Source organism: Dryobates pubescens, chromosome 12, assembly GCF_014839835.1.
Source record: "Dryobates pubescens isolate bDryPub1 chromosome 12, bDryPub1.pri, whole genome shotgun sequence".
In the NCBI taxonomy this organism is placed as follows: domain Eukaryota; kingdom Metazoa; phylum Chordata; class Aves; order Piciformes; family Picidae; genus Dryobates; species Dryobates pubescens.
Genome location: NC_071623.1, coordinates 2,590,336 through 2,609,467, shown reverse-complemented (window position 1 = coordinate 2,609,467; position 19,132 = coordinate 2,590,336). Strand labels below are relative to the sequence as shown.

The 19,132-nt window shown below is 50.4% G+C and overlaps 1 protein-coding gene across 1 annotated transcript; it reads right to left on the bottom strand.

Annotated features, from left to right (window-relative positions):
• Positions 1-470: 470 nt before the first annotated feature.
• On the bottom strand, positions 471-14,873 carry CD247 (CD247 molecule; the record flags this gene model as incomplete). The annotated part of the gene is made up of 7 exons (XM_009899715.2): positions 471-584; positions 3,584-3,625; positions 6,592-6,648; positions 8,210-8,245; positions 8,916-8,999; positions 10,311-10,364; positions 14,760-14,873. Coding segments are annotated over 7 exons (453 nt in total), but the record flags the coding sequence as incomplete, so codon positions are not given.
• Between the last annotated feature and the right edge of the window lie 4,259 nt (positions 14,874-19,132).

The window sequence follows — 19,132 nt, the reverse complement described above, 5'->3', positions numbered from 1 at the left end:
TAACAATTAAGGGAAAAAACTTGCCCTCCACTAAAGCAGTTTTTAAGAAGTAAATTAAAAGCAAAAAGGTTTAGCTGGCCTGTGTTGAACTGTCTTTAAGATAAATACTATAGGCAGTTAAGTAACTAGAGCCCTATCTTTACAAGTTCTTTAAATGCAATGAAGCCATCATTGCATATCTTGGTACTCCTGGAAGGTAAGTGAGAGCTAGGAAAGCAGCTGTGTTAGGTGTGGCCTGGCCCTGCAGCAGCGATGCCCTGATGAGCCTGATCGTCACTCTTGCAGGGAACAACTTTACAAGTATGTACATTGTAATAGCTACAGCTTGCAGGTTCCTGATTCAGGAGATGGGAGAGGGGATGACCAAGTCCAGACCTACTCCTCCTGTGCACCAACCAAAACAGGTTGCTGCACTGAGAAAAATCGTGCTTGTTTTGGATGAAGAAGTCTGCCTCCTCTCCTCCCCTCCCCAAACCAGGCGGGCCCCTCTCTTGCCCACCTCTTCTGTGACTCCCAGCCTAGCGAGGGGGCAAAGGCTGCATTTGAAGAGCATCATAGGTGTCCTTGGTCGCCGTACTGAGTCCCTGGAAAAGAGAAAAACAGGTGAGCTAAGAGCTGACTGGTCAGGAAGAGGGTGGCATGGGCCCAGGAGTGTAATTCTAATTGTTGGGTTTGGTTTTTTTCCCTCCTGGAGAGGTTTTTCCTCCTGAGCGATTCTGTAGTCTTTGTACAGTGTCAACAGCTACCCATTGCCTAAAGGCAAGCTGCATCCTGAGTAACAGTTGTGGGTGTATGACTACAGCAACTCATCCCAACCAGCTACCAGAGCTTTAGAGTGCTGTTTCATTTGCATATGCTTGATTATTAAGGGCTAACTGCTGCTAGAGTGAACTTGTCAAGCTCAATGAACAGACATTAAATGATGAACTTCGGACTCCTTATATTTAGAAGGGGAGTCAGATGCAACTCTGGGTAAGCTGGCAGTGAGCCACATGGGAAAGGATTCCCTCACACTCCTCCTCCTGCCAGTATGCTCTGGACTGGGACAGAAGAAAATGTGGTAGTTGCAAGTGAGCCCAGGAGGCTGCCAGAGTGGAGTTAGCTGGGACTTCCAGGACGTGGTGCCTGCTTGTAAAACTAGCTGCCCTCCACTCCTCTGCTATGAATAGCTAGTGCATACTGAGTGCATTGGTAAGATCATGCTTCTCATCAGCTGACTGTGACTGCCTCAGTAGAGCAGGTGTCGAAGAAAGGGGCCACTAGCTACAAATCCTTTGGTCTCTTTCAGAGATTGAGTAACACAGTCCCTTGGGAGGCACTCCTGAAAGGCCAAGGAGTTCAGGAAGGCTGGACACTGCCCAAGAGGGAAGTCTTGAAGGCAGAGGAACAGGCTGTTCCCATGTGATAAGACAAGCCAGCAGGGGAAGAAGGCCAGACTGGCTGAAGGGAGGAATTTGGTTGCTGCTTAGGGAGGAAAAAGGAGAGTCTGTGGTCATTGGAAGAAGCAGCAGAGCACTTAGGAAGACTACAAGGTTATCATGAGGCTGTGCAGGGAGAAAACTAGAAGGGGGCAAAGCCCAACTAGAAATTGCTTTGGCTTCAGCTGCTGAAGAGAACAGGAAATCCTTCTACAAATGTATTAGCAACAGAAGGCAGACTGAGGAGAGCCTCTGTCCTTTGTTGGATCCAGGGGGGAACACAGCAGTCAAGGATGAGGCTGCTCCTGACTTGGATGGGTGGGCACTTTGCTGGTTAAAAACCTGGATGGCCAGACCCAAAGGGTGGTGAATGGATTTAAACCCATTTGGCAGCTGGTCACAAGAGGTGTTCCCCAGGGCTGAGTTTTGGGGCTTCAGCATGTCCTGCAGCAGAGAAACTCAGTACAGGTTTTATTTTTGTCACATTCTGTGGTTCTAGGTTTTGTCAGTGGCAAGCCACAGGAAGAAAAACACATTTGGGAACAGTTATGCCTGGCAGCCCAGATAAGGCCTCCTTGTCCTCCATTTTGTGTGCAGCACTGAACTCACTCCACTGCACCAAGGCACCAGAGGTGCAGACCAGTTTGTGCTCTGTACACTGCAGTGAGAAGGGCTGAACCACTGCTGCTCAGAGTTGTCACAGCTGCTTGGCAGCCTGAAGGTTTCCATTTAAGCAATAAAAAACCCAAAGATGGAACTGTGTGCATCATCATTGCCAACGTGCTGCCCATCCACAGGAAGAGCCAGATGGAAGAACCTGCAAACTGCCAGGCAGAAAGGGAGCTTGGGGGGACTGGTTGATAGAATAGAATAGAATAGAACAGAACAGACCAGGTTGGAAGAGACCTTCAAGTGTCCAACCTACCATCCAACACCACCCAACCAACTAAACTATGCAACCAAGCACCCTATCAAGACTCCTGAACACCTCCAATGATGGTGACTCCACCACCTCCCCAGGCAGCCCATTCCAATGGGCAATCACTCTCTCTGTGTAGAACTTCTTCCTAACATCCAGCCTAAACCTCCCCTGGTGCAGCTTGAGACTGTGTCCTCTTGTTCTGGTACTGGTTGCCTGGGAGAAGAGACCAACCTCTGCCTGTCTACAACTTCCCTTAAGGTAGTTGTAGAGAGCAATAAGGTCACCCCTGAGCCTCCTCTTCTCCAGGCTAAGCAACCCCAGCTCCCTCAGTCTCTCCTCATAGAGCGTGTGTTCCAAGCTGGCTGAACATGAGCCAGCAGTGTGCCCAGGGGGCCAAGAAGGCCAATGGCATCCTGGCCTGCATCAGGAATAGTGTGGCCAGCAGGAGCAGGGAGGTCATTGTGCCCTGTGCTCAGCACTGGTTAGGCCACACCTTGAGTCCTGTGTCCAGTTCTGGGCCCCTCAGTTTAAGAAGGACATTGAGACACTTGAAGGTGTCCAGAGAAGGGCAACAAGGCTGGGGAGGGGTCTGGAGCACAGCCCTGTGAGGAGAGGCTGAGGGAGCTGGGGTTGCTTAGCCCAGAGAAGAGGAGGCTCAGGGGAGACCTCATTGCTCTCTACAACTACCTGAAGGGAGGGTGTAGCCAGGTGGGGGTTGGTCTCTTTTTCCCAGGCAACCACCACCAGAACAAGGGGACACAGTCTCAAGCTGTGCCAGGAGAAGTTTAGGCTGGAGGTGAGGAGAACGTTCTTCCCAGCAAGAGAGATTGGCCATTGGAATGTGCTGCCCAGGGAGGTGGTGGAGTCCCTGTCCCTGGAGGTGATCAAAAACGGATTGGACATGGCACTTGGTGCCACAGTTTAGTTAGTCATGAGGTGTTGGGTGACAGGTTGGACTCTGAGGTCTTTTCCAACCTTATTGATTCTATGATCTGCCCCAGTCAAAAGGTAGCCCTCCAAGATGCAGGACTGCAGGAATGGTTCCTACCAGAGCAGCTCAACAGGGTGCTCCTGCCAGTTGCATGTGGAATGTGCAGCCACTTTATCAAAGTGCCAGGAGTGTGGTCTTTACCTCATTCTGAGGAACTATCCTCAGAAAGGTGCTTTGAAAGCTTTGCAGTGCAGTAACTACAGGCTGCAACTAAGCCATGAAGATAGATGGGGTGCTGGAGGTGTTGCCTACCTGGTAGACACCTTCGTTCCCTTTGCCTCGGCGCCTCTGCTGCTTCGGGAAAGAAAAGCAAGCATAGGTTAATGGGTGCGCTCCTGATCATGCCAAAGGAAAGGAACCCCTCACCTGCCCTATCTTGTACTGAGGGTCAGCAGCTGTGCTGGACCCGGACATCCTCTGCACAGGAGGTAGCTGCTAAGTCTGGACCAGCCCAGGCATGCTGCAAGGGCTGTGAAGGAGAAAAGAGCGAGGACTGGAAATAAAAGGCAATTATTCTGGCTTGCTGACATATTTTCCTGTCCTACTGCTATAATGCTGCTATTTCCTTGATTTACTGCATGTATAGAGGCTCGTCAGTGTTCCCATAGATACCAATTGCTTTATGAGCTGAAGCACACCTGGAAGAAATGGAGCTGTATTTTCCTGCGTTGCTGCATGCCAGCTGGTATCTGAGGGACTCTGCTCTCTATTGAACAGACATGGATAAGGAAGGAAGTAAATTCTCCAGCACACGTTTTGTAAGCTCTCTAGGCAGATGGGGCAGTCTGAGGACTAAGTTATGCAGACTTCAGTAAAACAGGTACTGGGACTGTGATGGTACAAGTGGAACACAGCAACAGGGACGCTCAGACCAGCCAGGTACAAAGGAAAACCTTTCCCTGAAGCCACTTGCCGCTGCATTCCCAGATTTGCAGTGAGCTTCCAGGCACAGCAGCCATGTGTGTGGTGTGCAGGCGAGAACCAGGGACAGCAGAGCTTGCAGAGCTTGGTACATCAAGCTTGTCATAACCACCCTGCTGCAGCAGAGCGCTGACTATACCACCAGCACGTGGCAGGGAGCAGTGCCTGCCACAGGAGTGACAGCAGCCTGTCAAATGATCAGGTATGTAGACTGAGGCAAGGGGTTCAGTGTTCCTGCCCCCCTGTAACAGAAACCTCCACAGAAACATGGTGTGACTGTGTACACCCACGGCTTGTAAACAGAGCTTGGCTGTGGCAGAGGGGCAGGCACTGGAGTGAAAAAGGGAAGAGGATTAAATGTTGCTGTTGCTTCAGCATTTCTCAGCACTAAACACTGCTTTCAAGTGCCCCTGTTCCACGTTTCAGAAGGAAATGAAAGGTCATACATACAACACTGACATAAAACAGAACATGTGTAGGTCACAGCAATTTTTCATTTTGCCATAAACTGTGTGCCCAGATGGTTTGTTTTCAGCAGAGGTTTCCCTCCCCTAGCACTTTGTGCACAGAGCTGAAACTACTCATTTGCTGCTAGCTTGCGACATAACCGATACGCTGCTTCTGAAGCACTGCAGACTGAGGGTGGAGGAAGGAAAATGTTTCCCCCATTACTTGTCTGAAGACAGGCACAGAGAGGAGCTTGCCAAGGCTTGCTTGTGCCTGCCTAATAGAGCAGACCAGCCTCCCCACCCTGTAGAGGGGAAAATGCATCTCCATCTCTGAATTCTTCTGGAGGAACATGCAAGAGTTGCTGAGCCACAGGGGTTGCTGTGCTTGAAACCAGGTATTTCCTTCAGCTGTTCCTCACCTGTATCTCACACACACACTCACACACACACACACACACACACTCACACACACACACTCACACACACACACACTCTCACACACACACACTCACACTCACACACACACACACACTCACACACACACACACACACACACACACTCACACTCACACACACACACTCACACACACACTCACACTCACACACACACACTCACACACACACACACTCACACACACACACACTCTCACACACACACACTCACACACACACACTCACACACACACACACTCTCACACACACACACTCACACTCACACACACACACTCACACACACACTCTCACACACACACACTCACACACACACTCTCACACACACACACTCACACACACACACTCACACACACACACACTCTCACACACACACACTCTCACACACACACACTCACACTCACACACACACTCTCACACACACACACTCACACACACACACACTCTCACACACACACACTCACACTCACACACTCACACACACACACACTCTCACACACACACACTCACACTCACACACACACACTCACACACACACTCTCACACACACACACTCACACACACACACTCACACTCACACACACACTCACACACACACTCACACTCTCACACACACACACTCACACTCACACACACACACTCACACACACACTCTCACACACACACACTCACACTCACACACACACACTCACACACACACTCTCACACACACACACTCACACACACACACTCACACACACACTCTCACACACACACACTCACACACACACACTCACACTCACACACACACTCACACACACACACACACTCTCACACACACACACTCACACTCACACACACACACTCACACACACACTCTCACACACACACACTCACACACACACACTCACACACACACTCTCACACACACACACTCACACACACACACTCACACTCACACACACACACTCACACACACACTCTCACACACACACACTCACACACACACACTCACACTCACACACACACACTCACACACACACACTCACACACACACACTCACACACACACACTGCCTCCTCAGCTGGGGCAGCTGTCAGATTTATTCTCTCCAAAAGCTGAAATGTTTTCCCTTGACATCATTCCATCCACCCAGGGGAACTGCTGCTGTAGGAGCTGTGCTGCCAGCAGCGATGGGACAAAGCTTGCTGCCTGCTCTCCATCTTCTTTTCTGGCTCCTATAAGGGCACAGCTACACATCTTACTCACTGGTGCACTGAACACGGTGGTTACTGCAGGAAATAGGTAACTGCTCTCAGCTGTGCCTGCTGGTGCTGTGCAACATGGGGACTTCCTTGTGCAAGGCAGCTATGCACAGCCAGGGCTGTGCTGAAAGGGAGTGGCAATGAAGAATTTTTCATCCCAAGCTTTCAGCAGAACAGGAAGAGAAGCAGGACTCACCTCTCCCTTCATTCCAATTTCACTGTATGCCTCGCCCATCTTGTCCTTCTGCAGTGACTGCAAGCACAGAGCGGCAAAGAGTCAGCATGTTACTAGTCAGCCTCTGGGTTACAGCCCTGAAACTGCCCTGCCTCCAAAGCTTCAATATATCATAGAATCATAGAATCAGTAAGGTTGGAAAAGACCTCAGAGATCATCAAGTCCAACCTGTCACCCAACACCTCATGACTAACTAAACCGTGGCACCAAGTGCCACGTCCAGTCCCCTCTTGAACACCTCCAGGGATGGGGACTCCACCACCTCCCTGGGCAGCACATTCCAATGGCCAATCTTGCTGGGAAGAACTTTCTCCTCACCTCCAGCCTAAACTTCCCCTGGCAGAGCTTGAGACTGTGTCCTCTTGTTCTGGTGCTGGTTGCCTGGGAGAAGACACCAACCCTCACCTGGCTACAACCTCCCTTCAGGGAGTTGTAGAGAGCAAGAAGGTCTCCCCTGAGCCTCTTCTCCAGGCTAAGCAACCCCAGCTCCCTCAGCCTCTCCTCACAGGGCTGTGCTCCAGACCCCTCCCCAGCCTTGTTGCCCTTCTCTGGACACCTTCCAGTGTCTAAATGTCCTCCTTAAACGGAGAAGCCCAGAACTGGACACAGTACTCCAGGTCTGGCCTAACCAGTGCTGAGTACAGGTGCAGGATGACTTCCCTGCTCCTGCTGGCCACACTATTCCTGATGCAGGCCATGTACATTCCAAAGCAGAGGGGACAGTGGTGAGATTTGACTGACGTGCATTTAAGCAGGTGCTACATGGGATCAGTTCTGCTCAGCATGCCAGTACCATCCCATCTCCAAACATTTGAATGAGCACAATTATCCTCAACCAAGTCATTTATCTAGACTGGCACCTGATACTACAATCTTTTCCAAAGAAAAGCTTTAAGCAGTATTTACTCAGGAGATGAACCTGAACATGCAGCTCAGGCCCAATGAGAAGAGAAGTCTAATGCTACAGGGTGAAGGTTGAGAGAGAGGAACTCTTCCTTCCTCCAACAGGGAAAATAGTTTGCAAGTGCTTATGACCAGACATGAACTGATCATCTTATTCAAGATCAATGAACACCAGTCTTGGAGACAAGCTCTTTTCTCAGCAAACACTGAACAACCAGGAAGAGCTGAGTTAAGGCATGAGCACTAACATTCATACACCTATCCTCTGGAGCACAGAACACCACCTTCAGCCAGAATTAGTTAAAGCAAGTAGTCACACTCGGATGCACTGGCATTTGGCCTTTGCCGGAGAGGCTGAAGAGCAGGCACATAACATCAGTCACATGGGGCAAAGATTTGCTGGTTACTAATGTCTAACATAAAGGGATCAGCAGGCATCTTCATCCAAATTCTTCTCCCCATCTGCCCAGGCAGTCAGTGCTTTTCTCCTGTCATGGAGACGAGAGCAGACATTTTCTAGCCAAAAAGGGGGGGTGCAGAAGGAAAGAGAAGTATTTGAAAGCAGCTGGTGAATTTGAACCAAGGCTGAAACTAGACAGGGTGAAAAAAAGTCTGCATGAAATAGAAACTCCTGCTTGGAGCCATCTCTCCTCTCCCTCCTGCTCTTTCTACTCACAGTGTAGACAGTGTCCTGTGGGTGCTTTCTCCTCTGCTGTAAAACAAAAGAAGAAAGTTGCCAACATGTTGCTCTACCAACATCCCCCCCACACCTTCTGTGTGTCTGTACACTTGCTCTAGGGCACAGCTGCAGCTCTGTGAGCATGCCGTGCCCGTTGCAGTCCATCTTGTCTCCACCCACAAGGCTTTGTTAAGCCAGATAGAACCCAGCTCTTCTCTGCTCAGTCCCTCCAGCTGCCACCCACAGGCAAGCCCCACATGCTGACGCAGAAGGCTTCCACTCCCTTTTGCTTTAAATCTGTGGGGCCTCTGCTGCAGAAGCAGTTCTTCTGTCTGCTGCTTCACTTTGTTGGCATTTGTTTGGTGGCATCACATGCAGGGAGCTCTCATGAAACACCCACTTCTGCCTTGCCTGTTCCACATCCGCCCCAAGGCTGGGTGTCACTTCCTATTCTAGGTGGCTGTAAGTCCCCCGCAAAGTGGTGGGCTGGAGATGCAAGGGGGCAAAGATCAAAGCGGGGAGGGGGAGGGGGGGGGAGTTTAATCTTGTCCTTGCTACACAGATTTTTGCCCTTCCCTCTCCACAAAGGCATTGGTGCTTAGCAAATGCTCGATCCCTGCCTGCACATCTAAATGGCAGTTAGCTATGAGAAGAAAGGAAACAGACTGAAAGCAAAAGAGGCGAACGTGTAGGAGAGAGTTACCTGGTGTCTCCCCCCGAGCTCAGGGTCTGCACCTCGCTTTGCCCCCAAGACATCATATTCATCTCTGTGTCCACGAGACAGTTTCTGAAACAAGAGAGCAAGGAGCAGTGGAGTGTGTTATGAGCATGAGAAATTAGATCTTGACTTACCACAGGAAAAGAAAGGGAATGCAGCCTGGTGTCCAACATCACGAGTACTGTAACTCAGCTCGAAATTACTCTTACCCCTTAATGCAGCTGTCAACAAAAACACCTGTGACTAAGCCATGGAAATGACAGAGTGGGCTGTGCAGCACAAACCTGCAAGCCATTGCATCAAGAGCCTTCCTTAAGTAGAAATTAATTGAAATAAGGGAGTGTGAGGAGGAAGGACTCTGCCTTCCGTGCTTCCTCACCCACCGGTGAATGAGGGTTCAAGAGCCTGATTGTTCTTGCAGAGCAGCTCATCTAAATTTGCACCCCAAAGTCACAGGAATTTTATGCTCAGCATGTTTCTTAGCTGGGAAAGGTTAGTTTGGAAGAGGGCAAAGGAGACAGAATGCTGCTGAAAAGGTGCCAGGCAGCACTTGTTAGTGTATTAGTATTTACAAAGTTAAGCAGCAGAGCTCACCACAGGATGTGGCTATGGTCAAAAGTGTGAGAGAGAAAGAATTAAAACAAAAGGACAAACAAGACAGCAAAATCAGCTAGAGTGCAGTGCTGCCATGAGTGAGCAATTCAGCTAGGCAGGACAGGCAGGATCTTGCCTCTGGCCTCCTTCACTAAAGATGCCAGCTGCAGTCGCAGCACAGCAGACAAGGTTGCTGCAGGGTGACCGGGGAGACCTCAGGGACACAGGCAGCCAGGCTGTGATGACTCAGGTTTCACACACTTGATGATACAAGAGCCACAGTTGCCCAGTCAGCAATGCAGCATCTCTGGGCATTTGCCCTTTCCACAGCCCACATCAAATAAACATCAGCAACACGAGTGGTGTGTGCCTGTGAGTTGCCTGAGGACTGTCAAGAGCTGCAAGGCAACTGCAGAGGACTGGGCAAGAACTTGGGGTGTACACATCACAGATCACATCCTGCTGAGAGGCAGCTCTCACAGGTGTGTGGCAGTGCAGCACACCAAGCACTGACTCTAACATGGGCTGGGTTTCTGGTGTACCTTCAGCTCAGCTCAGATTAGGAACTTACAGCCCATATATCTGTCCATCCCTCCAGAGAAGGGACAAGAGAAGCTGCCCTTGTCAAGTTTCATCTTCCCTCTTTACAACTGCTGTGCTGCACACTTGTGTGGCTTGTGGCACCCAACACACTTGGGTATAGCTTGAGCAGCCAAAGTTTCTCTGATCCACAGGCAATTCACTAGCTATAAGTGCCCAGAAAGATGAAAGCCAGTAGTTACTCACATTATACACATCATCCGGGCCTGGTTGCATCAGGGGTTCAGGGGCCCGGCTCAGCTGGAAGAAAGACCATACTGTGAGGGAGAGACAGTAGCTACATTTAATCCTCTCCTACAAGTTACTCTCACCAGAAACAGAGCAACCCACAAGCAGACAACCTGTGGCAGCAGTAGGGCTGCAGGCACTGCAAGTCACTGCTGCACTGGCACGTGTTGGGTCGCTCTCAGCAGCCAGGTCCTTTTACTGGCATGTAATACACTTAAATACTACTCAAAGCACCTGTGGCAGGGGGGTGGGAGGGATGCTGTTGCCCACACTGCTTTGGTATGCCTACTCTGTGCATATTGTAACCCTGTGCTAGTGAAGGCAGCTTCAACAGGCTATAACATAATCCTCGCAGCCTGTGTTAAGTAAAACTGGGATCCAGGGCTGCTAACAACCTAAAGTACTCCCTGAGACCCCCCAGTCCTCCAGCAGAAGTGCTGCCTGCCAAGCTCCTGAGTGACCTTAGCTTCTGAGAGTGCAGGGGTGTCCCTTGGCACCTGGCTTGCAGGGCTGTGGTAAGTTGGCATGAGTGGCAGCTAGTGAGCAGATAAAGGATTTCCCTTCTGTAGCTGCTCTTTGGCTCTGCTCCTCATAATCATAGAATCAATAAGGTTGGAAAAGACCTCAGAGATCATCAAGTCCAACCTGTCACCCAACACCTCATGACTAACTAAACCATGGCTTCAAGTACCACATCCAATCCCCTCTTGAACACCTCCAGGGATGGGGACTCCACCACCTCCCTGGGCAGCACATTCCAGTGGCCAATCTCTCTTTCTGGGAAGAACTTTCTCCTCACCTCCAGCCTAAACCTCCCCTGGTGCAGCTTGAGACTGTGTCCTCTTGTTCTGGTGCTGGGTGCCTGGGAGAAGAGACCAACCCCCACCTGGCTACAGCCTCCTTTCAGATAGTTGTAGAGAGCAATAAGGTCTCCCCTGAGCAGCCAATTGCTAAGCCAAACGTTCAGGGGGACAGTTTCATGTCAGTGAGAGCAGCTGCCTTGTGTCCCAGTCTCTAAAAACAAGTGTCAGACTCCATTCTGCACTGCTGTAGTGTTCTTGAGTTGTCAGTGACTTTCTAGTCAGGTTTGTGTTTAGGCATAGGATAAACTTGACTTTAGAATCACGTTTGTAGTAATTATAAAGTATTTACTCCACCCCTTTCCCCATGACAGTGCCATTACCATTCCTGAGCCTGAGGTGGAACCAGCAATTCACCAAGCATCCAACCCATGTTTTTTGCAACAGAGCCTACATCTTCACGTGCCCTGGCCATGTGCTCCAGTCATCACAAGCTCAGAGCAGAGACAAGGCCTCTGGTCTTGGCACAAGCCTCCACAAAGTATTTCTTTTTTCAGGACACAAGGTGATAGATATGGCACAGCTTGGAAGGTATAGAAACCAGCCCTAGGTTTGGGACAAGACTACCCTCAGAAAATGTCCCCTGAGCTTCTTTGGTGCTTTATGGTGGCATTTCAGCTGCAGTGCCTCTGCTGGGTTTGTCTGCAAGGCTCCAGAGTAACCAGCAGCAAGGCTTTCCCCTGCCTTCTGCTGCCTTCCCTCATGCAGCAGCTTACTGCAGCTGAACGCTGTGCCTGTTACCACCAACAGCTAGCCACTCCAGGAGGACAGTGAGCACTCCCAGACCCAACGGTGAGGCACACTGCCTCTGACCACAAGCCAACTCCAACTCCAGCTCTGCCCCTTCAGGAAGCCCCAGCAGCAGAAACCACACTAGTCTCTGCCCCTGCAGCAGCATGCTTAAGGGACATTGTGGGTGGAGGAGGAAGAGCAGCAACCTGTGCCAGGTTCACACTCCTCCTTGGGTGCTTTGCCAACCCCTCCTTAATTGTCATGCTCTTGCCCCACACCAGGTGAGGTGCACAGCTCCTGCTGTCTGCCAGGGCCTAGTCCTTCTAGCAGCCTCAAAAAGACTTCAGGTCCCCGAGCACAACTTTCATCTCCTGTCAGGATTTATACTGGCAACAAAAAAGGTTTCTCCTTCACTGTCACTGAGTTCTGCTCTTTTTCTGCAAGCTTCTCTCTCTCCCTTTGGGTTCAGCACTGAGAGAGAAATCCCACTGCAGAGCTGGTGGGGCACCAGCAACAGCACCTGACCAGGGCTCCTGCTGGTGATCTCAGCCACAACCTGGCAATAAGTAAGCCAAGTTCCCAAGCACAACAAGCCTTTGCTTCTGGGGAGAGGCTGAGGCAGATGTGCCAACAGCAGCCAAGACACCTGCTGAGGCTTGGCTGAAAGCACCACCACATCAGAGTGTCCTGTGCCAGGGAGAGGTAGAGAGCTCCTCTCCTGTGATTAGCAGCAATGTACATAATGCCATGAGGGTCTTCCTAGATGCCGAGCAGCTGCTGCATGGTAGCATCAGTCCATTAAGTTGTGCCCATTCTGTCGCCCTGACTCCTCTGCTGTGGTGGTTGGGGTTGTATCACTTGCACCATCACACTCATGCTAGCAAACATGTCTGACTTCATGAAACATTTTAATACACCTTTTGATAGCCTGGCTTTGGTCCTGAACTTTGTGTGTGTCCCCTACACTCTTTCCAATGAACAAACAGCAGCAGAAACCACATTAGTGTTGATCAGACATTTTACAGCTACAATATCCAGAATTTCTGACTGCATCCATGGCTGCAGCATCAAAACATTCTCATACAGTCTCTTCTCCTCCATTTGTGAGCTCTCCAGACTGCTCAGGTTGGCACTGAAAAGTCTAAAAGTTTAAGGGAAAAAACATTAAATTCCCATGGGAGCGGATGGGATCCATCCTAGGGTGCGGAGAGAGCTGGCAGGGGAGCTGCCAAGCCGCTCTCCATCATTTTCCTCCAGTCCTGGCTCCCTGGAGAGGTCCCAGATGACTGGGAACTGGCCAAGGTGGTCCCCATCCACAAGAAGGGTCGGATGGAGGAACCTGGAAACTCCAGGCCTGGCAGCCTGACCTCAGTGCCAGGGAAAGTGATGGAGCAGATTATCCTGGAGGCAATAACTGCACCTGAAGGATGGCCAAGGGCTCAGGTCCAGCCAGCATGGATTTAGGAAGGGCAGGTCCTGCCTCTCCAACCTGATCTCCTTCTATGATCAGGTGACTGCCTGGTGGATGTGGGGAGGCTGTGGATGTGGTCTACCTGGACTTCAGCAAGGCCTTTGACACTGTCCCCCACAGCAAAATCCTGGCTAAGCTGTCAGCTCATGGCTTGGACAGCAACACTCTGTGCTGGGCTGGGAACTGGCTGGAGGCTGAGCCCAGAGAGTGGTGGTGAATGGTGCCACAGCCAGCTGGCAGCCAGGCACCAGTGGCGTCCCCCAGGGATCAGTGCTGGGCCCCAGCCTCTTTAACATCTTCATTGATGATCTGGATGAGGGGATTGAGTCAGTCATCAGCAAGTTTGCAGATGACACCAAGTTGGGAACAGATGTTGGTCAGTTAGAGGATGGAAAGGCTCTGCAGAGGGACCTTGACCGACTGGACAGATGGGCAGAGTCCAATGGATGGCATTTAACAGGTCCAAGTGCCAGGTGCTGCACTTTGGCCACAGCAACCCCATGCAGAGCTACAGGCTGGGGTCAGAGTGGCTGGAGAGCTGCCAAACAGAGAGGGACCTGGGGGTGCTGATTGACAGCCACCTAAACATGAGCCAGCAGTGTGCCCAGGTGGCTAAGAGGGCCAATGGCATCCTGGCCTGCATTAGGAATAGTGTGGCCAGCAGGAGCAGGGAGGTCACTGTGCCCTGTACTCTGCATTGGTTAGGCCACACCTTGAGTCCTGTGTCCAGTTCTGGGCCCCTCAGTTTAAGAAGGACATTGAGACACTTGAAGGTGTCCAGAGAAGGGCAACAAGGCTGGGGAGAGGCCTTGAGCACAGCCCTGTGAGGAGAGGCTGAGGGAGCTGGGGTTGTTTAGCCTGCAGAAGAGGAGGATCAGGGATGACCTCATTGCTCTCTACAACTACCTCAAGGGAGGTTGTAGCCAGGAAGGGGTTGGTCTCTTCTCCCAGGCAACCAGCACCAGAACAAGAGGACACAGTCTCAAGCTGCGCCAGGGGAGGTTTAGACTCGAGGTGAGGAGAAAGTTCTTCACCGAGCGAGTCGTTCGTCATTGGGATGTGCTGCCCAGGGAGGTGGTGGAGTCCCCATCCCTGGAGGTGTTCAAGAGGGGATTGGATGTGGCACTTGGTGCCATGGTCTAGTCATGAGGTCTGTGGTGACAGGTTGGACTCGATGATCCTCGAGGTCTCTTCCAGCCTTGGTGATACTGTGAGACTGTGATATAATTAAGAAATAAAGGTCTAATTCTGAGGGAGTTGTTTCCTCTCCACTCCCACATTCCAGCCAGGCCAAACTTGTTTATGCCACCAAAGCCAAATGCATCCATGTTTTGGTAGACTGACCTTTGCTTTCACAAACAGGGCTGTCATGATGACTGCGTAAATGAAGAGGAATCCATCCAGTAAATAGCAGAGCCTGGGGTCTGTCAGTCCAAGAACTGGGACAGCATCTGGAGAGAAACATCAGAGACATCAACAAACAAGGCTGTACCACTGGGTGCCATCAGGCATAAACATGGCATAGTGCTGCACGAAAAACTATCCAGTAGAGGGCAAGTCTGCCCATTTGCCAAGGAGAGAGAGACCTGAACAGCAATCACAGGATTCCTTAGTTCAGAGGGTGTGCTGGGTTACAACCATCCTGGGGAGGGAGGGGAGGGCTGTGAGAGCCCTGCTTCCCCCAGGGGACAAAAGAAACCTGATCCAGGTGGACTTGGCTTCCCTCTCCCAGGAGGAGGGGGTCCCCGGGGTCTGAGTTGGTCTGTTCCTCTCCCCCTTCCTGTCCAGCAGGGGGTCATGGCAGCAGCTTTTGCCTTGCTTCTCCCTGGCGTGTTTGAAAGGACCAACAGCTGCTGCAGGCCTGATCCTCTTCCCTGCCACATCCACACTTCTCTAAAGGGCTGAAATCCACATACATTGAGGCCATCCAAATCTGGTGTTGTATATTCTCCTACTCATCCTTATTCCTTACCCTTGTAACCCCTCCCTGTTATTGCTATATATGTATTTTGTTAGACCATTTACTTCTCCTACTTCCAAACCAACTCCAGATGATTTTTTGGTAGATTGAACTCCAGTTAAGGCTCAAACCACCACAGAAGGAATCACTGGAAGCCCAACCCTCTCTCTAAAGGGGGTCATTTAGACCAGGCTGTCCATGACATCAGTCAGTTGAGTCAGCTTATCTCCAAGGGTGGGAATGTTGGCAGCCCTCCTCAAGTAATACAGGACGTTTTACCCACACTTTCCCACCCACAGAGTCCAAGCCCTGCTCCCTGCAGCTCCCAGGAGGGGACAGGGAGTAAGCACTGGATGCACAGGGAGCTAACAAGGATCACTAGCACCACAGTTACTGCAAGAAAGCCTCACACAGAGCATTTGTTTTCTGGGAAAGCCCAGCAGCATCTCCTGCACAGATTAATTGCTGGGCCTGGTTAAGGATTCTTCCATCAAACTTGCATGTGTGTGAGAAAACATGTCCACGTGGACAAAGCTTTAGGGAAGGGGTTCTCAGGATGAAATTTTGTGCTGAATGTAAGGACTGACAGCACCATCGCTGGCTGGAGTTCCAGGCGGAAATCCCTACGCTGTTCAAGAGAGGAATTTGAAGATGCACCCTCACGCCCCAGGTTATATGATGTAAGTGCAGAACCCCACTGTCTTCCCTCTGAGGGGTTTCTTGGGCTCCCAGTTTGGGGATTTTGGATTCCATTAACCAGGAGAAGGGAACTGTGGACAGATGAGACAGACTTCCAACCTCACATGTCAGGGGGACAGCCATGCGACATCCTGATGTGCTTTTGGTGTGAGAAGGAGGTTTTAAACCTGAATTCCTTGCACAGGAACCTCAGCTGGCTGCTGCTTGTTAGATGGGATCATTCCCTAGGAGATTTTTTTATCATTATTATTTGTTTTTTAAGAGAAGTGCCAACATTTTCCTGAGGCAGAAAAATCTGCTACTGCCCTGATTGAGAGCTCAACCAAACTGTTACTCAGAAGACACTGGCATTCCTATTCCAGTCTGCACTGCATATATTGATACTCTGACAGCATGAAGCTGGGCACAGTGATATTGGGGGTTTCAGCAGCTGACACTTATGAAAGTGCCCCTGGATCAGTCGATAAAGATGTCATGTTAACACAGCTAGCTGAAAAAAATGTTTAAAAAAATCAAAGCAATTCAGGTCAAGAAGTCTCTGTAGCTACACAGCTGATGCACTTCAGGTCCATGCCTCTGTAGCTACACAGTTGATGCACTTCAGGTCCATGCCTGTGTAACTACACAGCTAATGCACTTCAGGTCCATGCCTGTGTAACTACACAGCTGATGCACTTCAGGTCCATGCCTCTGTAACTACACAGCTAATGCACTTCAGGTCCATGCCTCTGTAACTACACAGCTGATGCACTTCAGGTCCATGCCTCTGTAACTACACAGCTGATGCACTTCAGGTCCATGCCTCTGTAACTACACAGCTGATGCACTTCAGGTCCATGCCTCTGTAACTACACAGCTGATGCACTTCAGGTCCATGCCTCTGTAGCTACACAGCTGATGCACTTCAGTCCATGCCTGTGTAGCTACACAGCTGATGCACTTCAGGTCCATGCCTCTGTAACTACACAGCTGATGCACTTCAGGTCCATGCCTGTGTAACTACACAGCTGATGCACTTCAGGTCCATGCCTCTGTAACTACACAGCTGATGCACTTCAGGTCCATGCCTGTGTAACTACACAGCTGATGCACTTCAGGTCCATGCCTGTGTAACTACACAGCTGATGCACTTCAGGTCCATGCCTCTGTAACTACACAGCTGATGCACTTCAGGTCCATGCCTGTGTAGCTACACAGCTGATGCACTTCAGGTCCATGCCTGTGCAGCTACACAGCTGATGCACTTCAGGTCCATGCCTCTGTAACTACACAGCTGATGCACTTCAGGTCCATGCCTCTGTAACTACACAGCTGATGCACTTCAGTCCATGCCTGTGTAACTACACAGCTGATGCACTTCAGGTCCATGCCTCTGTAACTACACAGCTAATGCACTTCAGGTCCATGCCTGTGTAACTACACAGCTGATGCACTTCAGGTCCATGCCTCTGTAACTACACAGCTGATGCACTTCAGGTCCATGCCTGTGCAGCTACACAGCTGATGCACTTCAGGTCCATGCCTGTGCAGCTACACAGCTGATGCACTTCAGGTCCATGCCTCTGTAACTACACAGCTGATGCACTTCAGGTCCATGCCTCTGTAACTACACAGCTAATGCACTTCAGGTCCATGCCTCTGTAGCTACACAGCTGATGCAGTTCAGGTCCATGCCTCTGTAACTACACAGCTGATGCACTTCAGGTCCATGCCTCTGTAACTACACAGCTGATGCACTTCAGGTCCATGCCTCTGTAACTACACAGCTAATGCACTTCAGGTCCATGCCTCTGTAGCTACACAGCTGATGCACTTCAGGTCCATGCCTCTGTAACTACACAGCTGATGCACTTCAGGTCCATGCCTGTGTAACTACACAGCTAATGCACTTCAGGTCCATGCCTGTGTAACTACACAGCTGATGCACTTCAGGTCCATGCCTCTGTAACTACACAGCTGATGCACTTCAGGTCCATGCCTGTGTAACTACACAGCTGATGCACTTCAGGTCCATGCCTGTGCAGCTACACAGCTGATGCACTTCAGGTCCATGCCTCTGTAACTACACAGCTGATGCACTTCAGGTCCATGCCTCTGTAACTACACAGCTAATGCACTTCAGGTCCATGCCTCTGTAGCTACACAGCTGATGCACTTCAGGTCCATGCCTCTGTAACTACACAGCTGATGCACTTCAGGTCCATGCCTCTGTAACTACACAGCTGATGCACTTCAGGTCCATGCCTCTGTAGCTACACAGCTGATGCACTTCAGTTCCATGCCTCTGTAACTACACAGCTGATGCACTTCAGGTCCATGCCTCTGTAACTACACAGCTAATGCACTTCAGTTCCATGCCTGTGTAGCTACACAGCTGATGCACTTCAGGTCCATGCCTCTGTAACTACACAGCTGATGCACTTCAGGTCCATGCCTCTGTAACTACACAGCTGATGCACTTCAGGTCCATGCCTCTGTAACTGCACAGTGAATGTAGTTCAGGTCCATGCCTGTGTAACTACACAGCTAATGCACTTCAGGTCCATGCCTCTGTAACTACACAGCTGATGCACTTCAGGTCCATGCCTGTGTAACTACACAGCTAATGCACTTCAGGTCCATGCCTGTGTAACTACACAGCTAATGCACTTCAGGTCCATGCCTCTGTAACTACACAGCTAATGCACTTCAGGTCCATGCCTCTGTAACTGCACAGTGAATGTAGTTCAGGTCCATGCCTGTGTAACTACACAGCTAATGCACTTCAGGTCCATGCCTCGCTAACTACCACAGCTGATGCAGTTCAAGGCCCATGCCCAAAAGAAAAGCTGTGTTCCAGAGTTATTAAAACATCATATTTTTTAAAAACACCTACAAATGAATCTGAGATGTGTTTGGTGAGGAGAACTGGCAGGAGTTCAAAAGTGAAAGACAAGAGTGATGAATAGCCTGTGAAACCCTTCCATGAAGATAGATTGAAAAGAGCTGGTATGATCCTCTCCTCCCAAAGGTGAGCAAAGTATGGCAACTTGTATTTACCCCCCGTGAGGGAGGGTAG